The 14,049-nt window shown below is 42.2% G+C and overlaps 1 protein-coding gene across 2 annotated transcripts in view; it reads left to right on the top strand.

The window, feature by feature from the left end:
* The first annotated feature begins 987 nt into the window (after window positions 1–987).
* The window catches only part of HEMGN (hemogen), a 33,722-nt gene continuing 20,660 nt past the window's right edge, over window positions 988–14,049 (top strand). Inside the window, exon 1 of one of the 2 annotated variants that reach the window (XM_027105404.1) lies at window positions 988–1,106. In XM_027105404.1, the coding sequence (XP_026961205.1) occupies window positions 1,031–1,106 (76 nt within the window). In that variant the 5' untranslated portion in view covers window positions 988–1,030. Of the gene's footprint in view, window positions 1,136–14,049 lie in introns of both variants that reach the window. The other variant, XM_027105405.1, reaches the window with a different exon arrangement.

Below are 14,049 nucleotides of genomic sequence, written 5' to 3' on the forward strand. Positions count from 1 at the left end.
CTTAAAAATATTATGTTAGCTGAAAGAAGTCAGGCAAGATGACCACATAGTGTATGACTCCATTTATATGGAATGTCTAAAAAAAGCAAATCCATAGAGACAGAAAATAGATTAGTGGTCGCCAAGGGCTGGGAGTAATAGGGAGTGACTTCTAATGAGTATGGGGTTTCTTTTTGGGATAACAGGAATGCTCTGGAATTTGATAGTAGTGATGGTTGCACAACTCTCTGAACATACTAAAAACTACTGAATTGTACACTTTAGAAGTGAACTTTATGGTAACTGAGTTACATCTCAATAAAACTGTAAAAAATGTTTATCAATTAGGTAAGATGACAATGATATCTCATCTCTAATTTGTACTTGTTTATATAACTAATGGGGCTGAATATTTTTTCAGGTATTTATAAGGAATTTGTTTTCCTTTATAAGTTACCTGTTTATGTCCTGTTGGTATTTTAAAATTATTTATTAATAAGTGCTCTGTATATATTAAGAATATTAACCCTTAGTCTGACATTCATGTTCAAACTATTTTCCCCACTTGTTGTTTGCCTTTAAAATTTTATTTATGTATGTATATATACATACACAAACACACATACAGGGGAGGGTGATGAAGAAAAATTTCAAATTTTTATTTAGGATAAAATTGATCTTTATGTTTATTGCTCTCATGTCATGAGAGCCTTCCCCACCCCAAGACTATATCAATATTCACCTATATTTTCATCTGATACTTCTGGTTTCATTTTTATGTGAAATCTATAATCTATATAGATTAATATTTTAATGTATGCCTTGAAGTAAAGGTCTAATTTTCTTTATTTTTAATGGTTAGCTACTTGTCCCAACACCATGTGTTAAGTAATCATCTTTCCCCCAATGAACATGAAATGTGACCCTTAACACATACTAAGTTCTTACATATTCTTAAGTCTATTTCTGGACCTCCTTCTCTGTTCACTTATTTTTCTATCTCACCAGTACCCCTCTGGGACAGTTTAGCAAATGGAAAGCCAGTGGACAAATGACAGAAGACCAGAAGTTTATTCTCTGGAGATATGGGCTCAGAGCGGCACTGGACTTGGGGACACCAGGCCCAGGTGAGAGTGCATCTCCATTAACCATGTAGGTAAGTAGAGAACATAACTTTCAGAATGCACAGTGCCACCACTAGTCCTATGCTACCCTCCATATTATCTCCCTCCCTATTTATTATCATTCTTCCCCGGAAGAATACACAGTTGACCCTTGTTTTTTTGGCCTCACTATGCGGCATGTGGGATCTTAGTTCCCTGACCAGGGGTTGAAACTGTGCCCCCTGCAGTGGAAGTGTGGAGTCTTAACCACTGGACAGCCAGGGAAATCCCCATGCTTGACCCTTGAACAATGCAGGTTCGTACTGTGGGGGACCACTTATACGTGAATTTTTTTTCAATAAATACAAATTACAGTCCTAAGGTTCATTGAATCTGTGGATGCAGATTGGATGTGGAGGGCCAACTGTAAAGTTATACATGGATTTTCAACTTCAGGGAGGACTGGCAACCCTAACCCTTGTGTTGTTCAAGAGTCAGCTGTACCATCAGTCAAGATGTAAAATGATATCAGAAGGATTTCTGGTTAGTCATGATGGATTTAACTCATATGCTTATCTCCACATCCTCCCAAACCCTTAAAAGGATTTAAAGATAAAGTTGAGGAAATTTTCCCAGAAAGTAGAATAAAAAGGTAATGAAATATACTAAATGACAAATAAAATCAAAGGATCAGTCCAGGAGGTCCAATATCCGACTAATCAGAGTTCAATAAAGAGAGAAAAAATAAAATGGAGGGAATTAAGTGGAAGTCTACATCCCAAATGGCGAGATACCCCTCCAACTCCCCTTTCCCCACTTAGTTCCAGAATGCTAATAGCTAATCTCCAAAGGCAGGAGATTGGAGGATTCTTTTCTGAGGAAAGTGACTGGTTTATTTTTTATTTTTTAAAAATATTTATTTTTGGCTGCATTGGGTCTTCGTTGCTGTGCGTGGGCTTTCTCTAGTTGCGGTGAGCAGGGGCTACTTTTCGTTGACGTGCACGGGTTTCTCATTGTGCTGGCTTCTCTTGTTGCAGAGCACGGGCTCTAGGCACGTGGGCTTCAGTAGTTGTGGCTCGCAGGCTCTAGAGCGCAGGCTTAGTAATTGTGGTGCATGAGCTTAGTTGCTCCGCGGCATGTGGGATCTTCCCGGCCCAGGGATTGAACCCATGTCCCCTGCATTGGCAGGCGGATTCTTAACCACTGTGCCACGAGGGAAGTCCAAAGTGACTGGTTTAAGAGTGAATATCTAAGATAACCAAATTTCTTTTATTTTAGCTATAATTTCCAAGGGCACTTTTTTGTCTCTATAATTATTCATTTTTCATAGCATCCTGTTTTTATTTCATTGATGTAACATCTCTTCTCTTTGAGAAGATAAAATTTTATTCTGATATCTGAATTGTCTCCATTTTCTCCAAGTTCCTTTTTACTAACTCAGATTTCTGGCTCTAGTGTTAGAGTCTGTTAACCCAAAACAATAAAACAGCAAAACGAGTTTATTTGGGAGCAGCAAAGAATTGCACCTCAGGACGCACAACTACGGTGAACCACATGCAAGTCTAGTTAAGAAAAAGAAAGGAGACTCTTTTATAGAGAAGGGGAAATTGGGAGTGGCTGTTAAAAACAAAAAGTCCATTGGAGGAAACTGGGACTTTGAAGTATAGTGGCCTTTCACTGGCTGAGCTGTTGCCAGGCAAGGAGAAATCTTTCTTCCTCCCAAGGTGGTATAGTAGTGTCACTTCTTGCTAGAGATGCAAGGTAGGTCTCTACCTGTCAGGATCTCTATGGATGTTGCGTGGTATGTACATGAGAGCTCCCCCTCTGGCCTCCCAGCTCCATTTTAGTGAGGTTTCCTTTTGTTAATTTTCACAAGTCTTTCCTGAGTATCTGACCATCCTTGAATGTCCGTTCATATTTACGAGAGAGGGGCTAAACAGATGACTGGAAGCGCTGATGTACTGATAGGTCTTAGAGACTTGTGGGTATCAATCCATGGTGATCAGGAAGCAAGCAGGCATTTCCATTGAGAGACCTCCAAATGCCAGTATTTTCAGTACCTACGGCTGTAAAGGATGAAATTATCAAGCAATAATACAACACAATTCCTTTGGATTTCCAGGTTGAAATGGCCCATCAAGGCATATTATAATGAAAATCAGAAAACCAGAGATCCTGAAAGTGTCCTAAGAGAGAAAAAAGTCATAATGAGGGCTTCCCTGGTGGCGCAGTGGTTGAGAGTCCGCCTGCCGATGCAGGGGACACGGGTTTGTGCCCCGGTCCGGGAAGATCCCACATGCCGCTGAGCCTGTGCGTCCGGAGCCTGTGCTCCGCAACGGGAGAGGCCACAACAGTGAGAGGCCCGCGTACCGCGCAAAAAAAAAAAAAAAAAAAGTCATAATGAAAGAATCAAAAATCAAAATGATGTGAGACTTAATAGACCACGGGGAACTAGAAGACAGTGGAGGTGATGCCTTCTGAGGAAAAGGATCCTCCTCTTAGAACCTAACACACAGCCAAACTGTCATTCAAGAGTGAGAGAAGAATAAAAATATTTTCAGACATTCAAGATCTCAAAATATTAACCCTCCACGCACCCTTTCTCAGGAAGCTACTGGAGGATACCCTCCCTTAAGGGTAGCTGTAGTGGGCCTCAAGGACAACCCAATACAGATGGAAACAGAGGACAAGGGCTCCAGGAGGTATGCTGGAAAATAAACATGAAGATTACCTCCTGTGCAGCCTCATTGAGAGGTGACTTTGCAGCTTTGACAGAGAAATGAAAACAATAAAAAGAGGTCATTCTTAACTCCAGGAAAAATAAAAAGTTGTACAAGAAATATAATTACAATATGTTATATGGCTCATCTGTAAACATTATGTAGTCACATAACATAAATAACCAACACTGAAAGGAGGTGGGAAGTCAAAGCTGTGTGGGAGTGAGGACCTGAGAGCTAAATCCTTATTTTTCATAGTAGGAAGTCAATATTTAATGTTCAAAAAACATTGGATGTAATATAACCACATTATTTATATAAAAGAAGGCAGACACCAGAGACGACAGCTAAAAGAATTGAAGTTGCTGTCTCTGGAGAAGAGGGAGGAAAGTGGGAGGGGCCAGGCAGGAGCATGCTGTTTTGGTAACAAGCTCCGTAGTAGTCTATTTCTGCGTTTAAAACGCTCTACTTGTATTACTCGGAAACAAATGAAATTTAAATCAAAAAGCTTGCGAGCTGTTAGAGGTGGCCCCTGACAGTGGGTGTGGATGCTGGGAAAAGGTGTTCTGCCTGCCTGAGATCTATTCCGAAAGGGCTGGAGGTCCCCAGAGACCAGAGGACAGACGGTGTGGGAGGGGCCAAGGGCCTTCACGCCTTTTCTGGGGCACTCTGCTCCTGGGATGGATGTGGGTGTGATAGGGGCTCAAAATTGGGTTGGATTTTCTTCATACAGCTGCAACGTGCACTTTATAAGGGTAGAGATGTTGCCAAGACTCTGACATTACATTTCTGTCAGATTTTGTACAGTGTTGGGGGATTCCTAATTTCCCGATGTCTTCAAATGTGTTTTATTTTTTTAACATCTTTATTGGAGTATAATTGCTTTACAATGGTGTGTTAGTTTCCGCTTTATAACAAAGTGAATCAGCTATACATATATCCCCATATCTCTTCCCTCTTGCGCCTCCCTCCCTCCCACCCCTCTGATGTGTTTTAGAGAGAAGTTGAGAGAGTGCAGGGGGCCACTCAGAAGCCACTGTGTTTGGACATCTGGGTTCTTCTTTCTACAACAGCCTGAGCAGGTCGGCCTCCCTCTCACTCTCTTTTTCTCCTCTCTCTTTCTCTCTCTTTTAAATTGAGGAATAATTACAGTAAAATGCACAGATGTTAAGCATATAGTTGGTGAGTTTTAACAAAGGTGTTCACCAACACCCCATTCAAGATAGAAAGCACTGCTATCGCATCCCCCTGTATCCCTTCCAGTGCCCCATCAGAGGCAACACTTGTTCTAAATTATATCCCCAAGAGACGATTTTGCGCGTTCTTGGACTTCGTATGAAAGAAATCATACACCTGTACTCTCGTGTGTCCGACTTCTTTCCCTCAACATATTTTTGAGATTCATCTGGGTTGTTGAATGCATCAGTAATTCATTTCTTTTTATTGATGAGTACGATTCCAGTGTATGAATAACATGGCTATTTATTCATTTTCTTAACAAGTCTCTTCTTTCTCAAGACCGGCCTTGTTTCTGAGCTGGAGCAAGACTTCTTTACATGACCCTTTTTACTAACACACTAATGAGGTTGTTTCCACTGAGTGGAGTTGAAAAATTAAAATTTAGGCTTTATGAAGGACCAGCATCATTTACCCACATGTTATAAATGGAAATTGGATGTAATACATGCTCATTTAGGTTGAAGCTATTTGTGCACCAGGAGACCAATTAAAAGCCTGTGACAATAACCCAATGTGAGGTAACTGAAGTTTGCACCAGAGTTTTTGCTGTGAAAAGAGAAAGGGAGGAACAGATGGGATAAATATTTCACAGGAAAACTTGACAGGGCTTTGTGACAGATTAGGTGTATGGGATGAAGGGGCAGGATGAAACAAATGCTATTTCCGGGTGGACATCTGCCTGGTGGGTCCCTCTTCTCTTTCACCTTGGGCCAGTCACTCCTTCTGCAAGCTCTGTCCTGTTGGGAATTTTAAGGAGCTCTGATTCAGTGGCTCAGCCTGCCTTCCATGCCCACTTGTACATTTTATATACACCTCGCAGCTATTGAAAGGCATAGTGAAATTGCGGAAAGAACACTGAGTTTGGACTTGGTTAGTCTATCATTCTTTCACTTGCTTAGGCTCCCTAAGTCTCAGTTTCCTCACAGGTGAAATGAAGGTGAGTAAATATCCCCACCCTACCAGATCGTTTTGAGAATCAAGGGAAGTGACTTCAAATTTCTTATAATGGTTCACAAGAAACTAATAAGAGAAATCACCTGTAGGAGGGGGTATGAGGGATGGGGGAAGAAGTGGGAGTTAAACTTTTAGTGAACACCTTTTTTTTTTTTAACCATGTGAGCATATTACCTTTTAAAAAGAAAATCCTAAACAGAATCAAATAAGCTATCTCTACAAATGATTAGGCATTCTAGACTGCTGAAAAGGACAGAGCCTGGCTACCTCCTGTCTGTGAGAATCTTGAGGTCCATTAGCCCAGAAGTCCTATCACTCCAGGATAGCTGACAATAGCAAATTATTTCACTTTAATGACAAAAAATGGGTTTTGGGTTGCAGTGAGAGGACTCTGCTCCGAGAGTAAAGAGATCTGGATCCTGGTCCTGGCTTTTCTGTGTCATTCAGGTGTGTTCCTTCTCTTCTCTGTGTCTTCTATTGAATGAAAGAGTTAGACTGCATGATCTTTGAGATGCTTCCAGCTCTGACATGCTAGAATATAATGCTAACTTCTAAGCAACAGAGGGTCTCATAATGTGATATCTGTAAAGGATTTGCTGGCGACATTTTTGTATCTAAGACGGGAGCAGGGCAAAGAATCACATGCTTCTCTTTTCACCTTTTATTTCCTTTGATACTGAAGTACCCAGAAGCAATGAGTCAAATGGAGTGTGTTTTCCAGAAAAGAAAATTGAGCTGTGTTTCAGTAGAACCATTGGTGCAATCCCATTGCTGTTTGCTACTGACATTAGCCAAAGGGTGTATCAGTGGTATTTTATGTATACACGGCACTTTATATGGATAAAGTTATATCCACTCTATATGGATAAAGTGGATCCACTTTATATGGATATCTACTTTTTATGGATAAAGTTCCTATTCAATGAATAGGAACTCAAAGATCATATAGTTCAAATTCTAACAAGACTCAAACAATGGCCTTTGGGGCTTCCCTGGTGGCTCAGTGGTTGAGAATCCGCCTGCCAATGCAGGGGACACGGGTTCGAGCCCTGGCCTGGGAAGATCCCACATGCCGTGGAGCAACTAGGCCCGTGAGCCACAACTACTGAGCCTGTGCATCTGGAGCTTGTGCTCCACAACAAGAGAGGCCGCGACAGTGAGAGGCCTGTGCACCGCGATGAAGAGTGACCCCTGCTCGCCGCAACTAGAGAAAGCCCTCGCACAGAAACGAAGACCCAACACAGCCAAAAATAATAAATAAATTAAAAAAAAAATAAACAAAAAAACAATGGCCTTTGTTGCCAAGGAACTCATCTCCTGAGGTGCTTCATTCCGTTTTCATCTTGCTCAAATCATTAGGAAACTGTTCCTTAGGTTGAGCTGAAATCTTGACTTCATGATCACTATTAGTGCCAGCTTAGCTCTCTGGGGCTACAAACTACACCTATGTTCTCTCTGGCCAAGGTTGCAAACTGCTGAAATGCAGGCAGTATTTGACCATGACTTGTTGGCTCTTAATAGTGTTTAAAAATATCTCAATTAGTTTTTGACATTAAAACATCATGAGTTTTTTGTTTGTTTGTTTACATAAACTGTTTCTGACTTTTCTGGAAAGATCAAAAGGTCTGTGCAGCTGCCTCCCCAATATGATTCTTCCCTTTTTAGTAAACAATTCAAGGCTTTGTTCCAGTCCCTATCCTCTCTGGCTCAGCCTATGTGCTGTTGGGAGAGGCTGATCCCACCCCTGGTTCTAGAGCAGGGCATGCAAACTAGTCCTAATTCATCAGCATAGCCCTACCTTTTGTCACCTTTGTTGATTCAGAAACAAGCACTGCTTAAAGACTGGGTTCCTTGGAAACAGAATCCAAGATGGAGAGCTGCATGCAGAAGGCTTACTGAGGAGTGTCCTTAGGACACACACCTATGGGGACCTGAAGAAGACAAGCTTGGGGGTGGAGAGAAGCCGACCAGCAAAGTAGGTGCAATGTAGTTACAACCAAAGCCTCAGCTGATCCCAGGAACTCAGGAATGGGGATGGCCCTTCAGAGTTGTCCCAAACTGAAGTAAGGGGGCCAGACATTTGTATTCCCACATCAGCCAGTCACAGGCCTCAGGCTGCACCCTGGAAGGGGGTGTAAAACCTTGGGGGAAGTGGTTTCCTAAGGCTCAGAGCAAGACTATTCCCAGCAGCTGAGGGATGGATGTGTTGCCCCAGAAGAGGGGACCTGGGCTGAGCCCCATAGTATCTCCTGCCGGCATAAGACTCAATCCAGATTAATAGAGATTTGCTAGGACTCCTGAGAAAGAGACTTCCAGAAGTGACCTGTATCTCTCTGGATATGGACAAGGAGCTCTGGGACTTGTCCTTAGCCATCTCACATCAAGGTCAGCTTTGATAACACTGGTGCTCTGCTGAATCAAACCAACCCTGAAGCTTAAATTACCTAGACTTTTAGTGTGAGCTTCATCGTTAAGTCAGTTTTCTGGTTGTTTTAATTACTTACAAATGAACATACTTTGACACATTCTGCATCGCAGAGCTACATTCCCTGGCAATAACCCGCCAAATAGCAGCTGCCTCCCTTTAAGATGGGTCACTTGGTTTCCAGTTTACTAGTGCCCACTTGGCTTTCAGAGGTGGTAGCCGAGAGCTAAATCCTAGTCTTCTAATAATATGAAGTCAATAGATAATGTCTAAAGTGGAAAAACCAAGACATAGAACAGAGCATGTGTCTATAAATATGAGGTAACATCAGAAGAAATAGCTAAAAGTGTTGGCAGTAGTTGCCTCTGGGGAGCTCTGTCAGGGTGGGATGGGACAAGGCACTGCAACTGGTTTTTGTGGGAAGCTTTGAAGTGCGCTTTAATTTGAAACTCTGTGTATCCCCGGTTGCTAATGCATGCCCTGGGGCATCTTGCCCTGCTCTGGGACTCTCCCATCTCCTAGTTCTCTTGCCTTCCTCTGGCCTTTCTTCTGGGTAGGGGGTTTCCTAAATGCTGGTTGATAATCATCTTAAGCTACTCTTTCTCTCTTTATTATCTTATGCATTCTATCCGCTCCTGGGAGACTTTGTTTCCTACTCCTGATCTCTCCTCTTTAGCTCCTGATCCCTATTTCTTCCACAGGATCACCTTGGAATTCCCCTGCCCTATTTCCAACTTGCATGAGGAGGTAACCAAGGTCTCTCCTAGCCCTAACATGCTATGAGGTCTGAAAAATTATATGGAAACATTTAACAAGTCATAAGAATGGATCTCTTTCATTTACTTAATATCATTAGCCATTTTTTTCTTTTGTCATGTTGACTGAAGAAATGCACAACCTAAAAGTTGAGAATTATGTTTTATTTGGCTAACAAAACTGAGGATGAAAGCCCAGGACGAAACCTCTCAGATAGCTCTGAGAGACTGCTCTGAGGAGGTAAGGGAGGAGCTGGGATATAGAGGAGTATTTGCAGCAAAGAGCAGGTAGTCAGAACTCCAAAAGATTACTGTTTTTCGTTTTAATGCTTTATTTATTTATTTTTGGACTGTTTTTTACTGTGGTAAAATTTATATAACATAAAGTTCACCATTTTAACCATTTAAAATTATACAGTCCAGTAGCATTTAGTTATGAAACCACCACCACTACTTAGTTCCAGAACATTTTCATCACCCCGAGGGAAACCCTGTACCCATTAAGCAGTCGCTCCACCTTCTGGCCTCCCCTCACCCTGGGCAGCTCCTTATCTGCTTTCTGTCTCTATAGATTTGCCTATTTTGGACATTTCATATAAGCTGAGTCATATAATTTGAAGTCTTTCAATACTGTGAAAAAGCCAAGTAACATCTTAATATTATTAGGAAAATAATTTTGATCTTATGGACCTCCTGGAAGAGTCTCAGGATCCCCCAGAGGTCTGCAGAGCAGACTTTGAGAACTGCTGGTCTAGGTCATCCAAGTTGTGGGGCACCAGCCAGCTCCCCATTACAGCTTCTCTCCCAGCACAAGGTGATTGTCATGTCCCCACGTCCAACCTGAGGCCTCTACACCTCAGCTTCTCATTTCCCGTGAAAACTCGGTCCGCCACTTCCTGCAAAGTTGAGATTACAATGGATTCACATTCAAACTGCCCAGAGGAACCAAACAACCAAATGGGGACACGTTTTTATAAGTTATAAATCTGATTGTGGTAAGAAACTATACCACAAACTGGTTTCCGGTAAAATTCTGATCACTTCCTGCCACTGTCATTACATTTTATCATCACAGTAGTTACCTTTTACCTGTGATGAGAGCTGTCATGTACTTTTGAATATCAAGCAGCAGCCATGCCATAAATTGCTAGCCCCTTTTTCCTCTAATGATCACAGCTTATTTTATTCTTCAAGTATTCTTCTCAGAGTAATCAGCATGCTTATTATACAGCATATTCAAATGTTAATGCATACATTGAACTCATGCTATTGTGAGACCCATTTGCTCGGGAGCTAAAATTATGTTGCCATTCTGCTTGGTGCTAGAGGTTCTGTGCTCGAAACCGGTTTTCCACATACAAGGAGCCCAGGTTATTTAACAAGAATGTGAGCTAGAATGAGACCTTCTCAACAATGACTTCAACAAGAGAAGCCACTGCAATGAGAAGCCTGCGCACCGCAACGAAGAGTAGCCACCACTCGCTGAAACTAGAGAAAGCCCGCGCAGGGCAACAAAGACCCAACACAGCCAAAAATAAATGAATGAATGAATGAATGAATAAATAAATAAATAAATAAATAATTTTAAAATAACATTAAAAAAAATCAGTTCCTCCGTCACATTAGCCACATTTACAGTGTTCCATAGTCACATGTGACTAGTGGCTACCATATTGGATCATACAGAAGAACATTCCCATCATTGTGGAAAGTTCTATTGGACAGCTCTGCTCTAGAACATTCTAGGTGTACTTCTAAAAAAGGGCCAAACCAGGTAGGATATCATTTTAATGTGCTTATTTTTCCTTTGCTTTCTTCAAGACCCAGCTCATATATCAATTCTTCTGGGAATTTGCCACATGTGTGGTCTGTGATGGTATGCTATAGGAAGCCAAGCATTCTGAGCTATGCAGTTCTTTGTGGTAATGCGTGGATCTAGCTAGAACTTAGTATGGAGATCCTGGCATAGCTATTTGTCAATCCTTAACCAAAATGTGGCCTTTCTCTATCTGGGGAAGGCATCCTCCTTGACAAAGCAATTAGCTTTGGGGCAGGAGGGAAACACTGGCCTAGCCAGCCAGATCTGCTGAATCCACTTCTGTAGCTATAAAAATAATTTGTAATAAAAGCTTTTGACCTCCTGTCCATAAACATTACATAGGCCATCTCGGCCAGGTCATCAAGAAATGGAAGTTAGGGTGTGATTTGCTTGATACAAGATATCTTGTCATCTTACCTGTGGACCCTCACTAAATTTTTAGTCTGCTGTCTTTCTCTTTCAATTTTCTGTGCTGGAGCTCTTAGAATTTCTCATAATAAGATCTGTCATTTCTACCTTCTAAATCTCTCTAGAATCTGTGCTTTCCTTTAATACCCTCAGTGAATTTATCTTCTCTCTCCTTTCCCACCCAGCCCCCTTATTGTCACCTAAATGCTCTAAGAACATTACCTGATTATGGCATTCTCCACCCTAAAACCCCTCAGTGGCTCCCCATGACATCATAAAAGCCTCTCCTTGGGCCCCCAGCTACCTCTCTGGTTTCAGATCTTTCCATTCCCTGGTGTGTAGCACACATTCCAGCTTCTCTGTTACTGTGCCCAGAACCAAGATGCCTTTTCACATCTCTGTGCCTTTGTATACTCACACCTCCCTCTGTCTGAAATGAGCCCCCCACCACCTTTAATCCCCCTGGAGAATTTCTACCCCCTTGTTAAGGTAACATTTAAATCTTATCTCTTCTGAGAAGCCCAGCCTGAGCCCTCAGACAGACTTAAGTGATCCATCAACTGTGCCCAAACGCTGTGTGGGCTTTGGTCATAACCCAGTCTGTATATGACACTCATGAGTCTGTTTCTCCCACTAAACTGTGAGGTCTCAAGGGCAGGCAGCACATCTGACTCATCTCTTACCCACTGTGGCAAGCACAGGACCTGACTCACAACAAACACTTACTAAATGCCTGTTAGAATGAACAATAATCTGTGCCATTATGAGGTTCTGCTATGAGGGTCCTCTGTGTGGAGCTGCTGGGCTCCTTAGGGTTCACCCTTGCTGATAGAGGCCTAGGGCCAAGTGGCACTGGTAGCTGAGGATGTGCAGAAAAGCAAAAGGCCTACAGCTGCTCCCACTGAAAGCCTCCCTGTATGCGTGCAGCTCGTTCCCTCTCAGACTTTGCGACTCGCACAAGCCCATTCCTTGTCTTTCATGAAAAAAACACAGGACCCCTTGGAGAATGTTCCTGTAGGGACCCATCTGTGGGTGATTCTATGGGGGAGAATTATGGGCAAGGGGGAGTAACATCTTAATAGAATGGAGAGGGATGAAACATTGCTACTCTTGCTTAGCATTGGGATGTCGCTCGAGGGGGAATGTAGGAGCTGGTAGCAACACTTCTTATGTTTTAGAAAGTACCCTGTGATTACCAAAACCTTCCACTTTTATCATCTTCTTGAGCCTGTTATCCACCCTGAGGGGCAGGCAAGACAGAGCTGGGGTTATTTGTAGATAAGGAAACTAATATCCAGAGAGGTGAAGTGACTTGCCCAAGGTCATGTTTTGAGCAAAGGCCCACAAAAATGAAGTGACTTTCCCAGGGTTGTGAAGTAATATTCAGAACTATAACATATGGGGTTACTTGTAAAAATTTCTGCGGGTTTTAAACTATTTATTTATTTATTTTTGGCTGCGTTGGGTCTTCGTTGCTGCACGTGGGCTTTCTCTAGTTGAGGCAAGCGGGGGCTACTCTTCGTTGTGGTGCGCGGGCTTCTCATTGCGGTGGCTTCTCTTGCTGCAGGTCACGGGCTCTAGGAGCGTGGGCTTCAGTAGTTGTGTCATGCAGGATCAGTAGTTGTGGCTCGTGGGCTTAGTTACTCCACGGCATGTGGGATCTTCCTGGACCAGGAAGAACCCATGTTCCCCTGCATCGGCAGGCGGATTCTTAACCACTGCGTCACCAGGGAAGTCCCTCTGTGGGGTTTTCTTTAATAAAATTTTTGAAATCAGAAACATTTTCTGGTAAATTGAGTCCACACAGGGCTTTCAGACATCTCTTGGGAAATTTGACTAGATGACATTGAAGATTTCTTCCAGCGGTGAAATTCTATGAAATTTAGTGTTTACTGTGTCCCAGGTTCACGTAACTCCATAAAGTACAATTACCAGTTTGCAAGTAATTTACAAAACAAAGAGCTCTCCTGCCCAGTCAAGCATCACTGTCTGACTTACTAGAAAGTCTCAAGCCCATTACTTACATATTGTATCACCTACTCATCAATCTCTTCTTTCCACTCCTACTTCCTACACTGTAGCAACTCTATTACTTGATCAATTGTTCACTTCCTCTGTCAGAGTTAACTAGGATTTAGAGCTAAAGGCATAATTTCTATATAAGACTAGAAAGCAGAACTGTTGTGTCTTATTGAGATCTTAATTTAATTCCCATTAAAGGGGAATTGAATTGACTGGATTAGTGAAGTTTCATTCTACTCATTCCTCCTCAGAGAGACGACTGAATCCATGTGGGTGCCATATTTGGTAGTGGGATATGGGAATGGAGTTTTCCATAGATCAGGGTAGGGGTAGGGTTTTCTAGAAAGGAAAATCTGTCTTGGTTGGATGGACCAAGTTATTTAAATTCTGCCTGATAATTCTGTCCAGTCTCTTTGCATGAGCACAAAGTATTGTGCACCCATCTGAACTGGGTAAAAACAGAAGTTAGTAGCAGCTCTGTGGAAATAGATACCCTACTTATCTTCTGATCCAAGAGTCCAGGCTCTATCTGCTGCACCACACACTCTTCAGGGTGATAATTGCTCCTATTAGTTAGTGTTTCCTGAGAAGTGAAGCATAGTATCCAATTTTAATAATGAAGGCT

This window comes from Aethalodelphis obliquidens, unplaced genomic scaffold (assembly GCF_003676395.1).
Source record: "Aethalodelphis obliquidens isolate GAN/ISIS:26980383/991018 unplaced genomic scaffold, ASM367639v1 scaffold7, whole genome shotgun sequence".
Taxonomy (NCBI): Eukaryota; Metazoa; Chordata; class Mammalia; order Artiodactyla; family Delphinidae; genus Aethalodelphis; species Aethalodelphis obliquidens.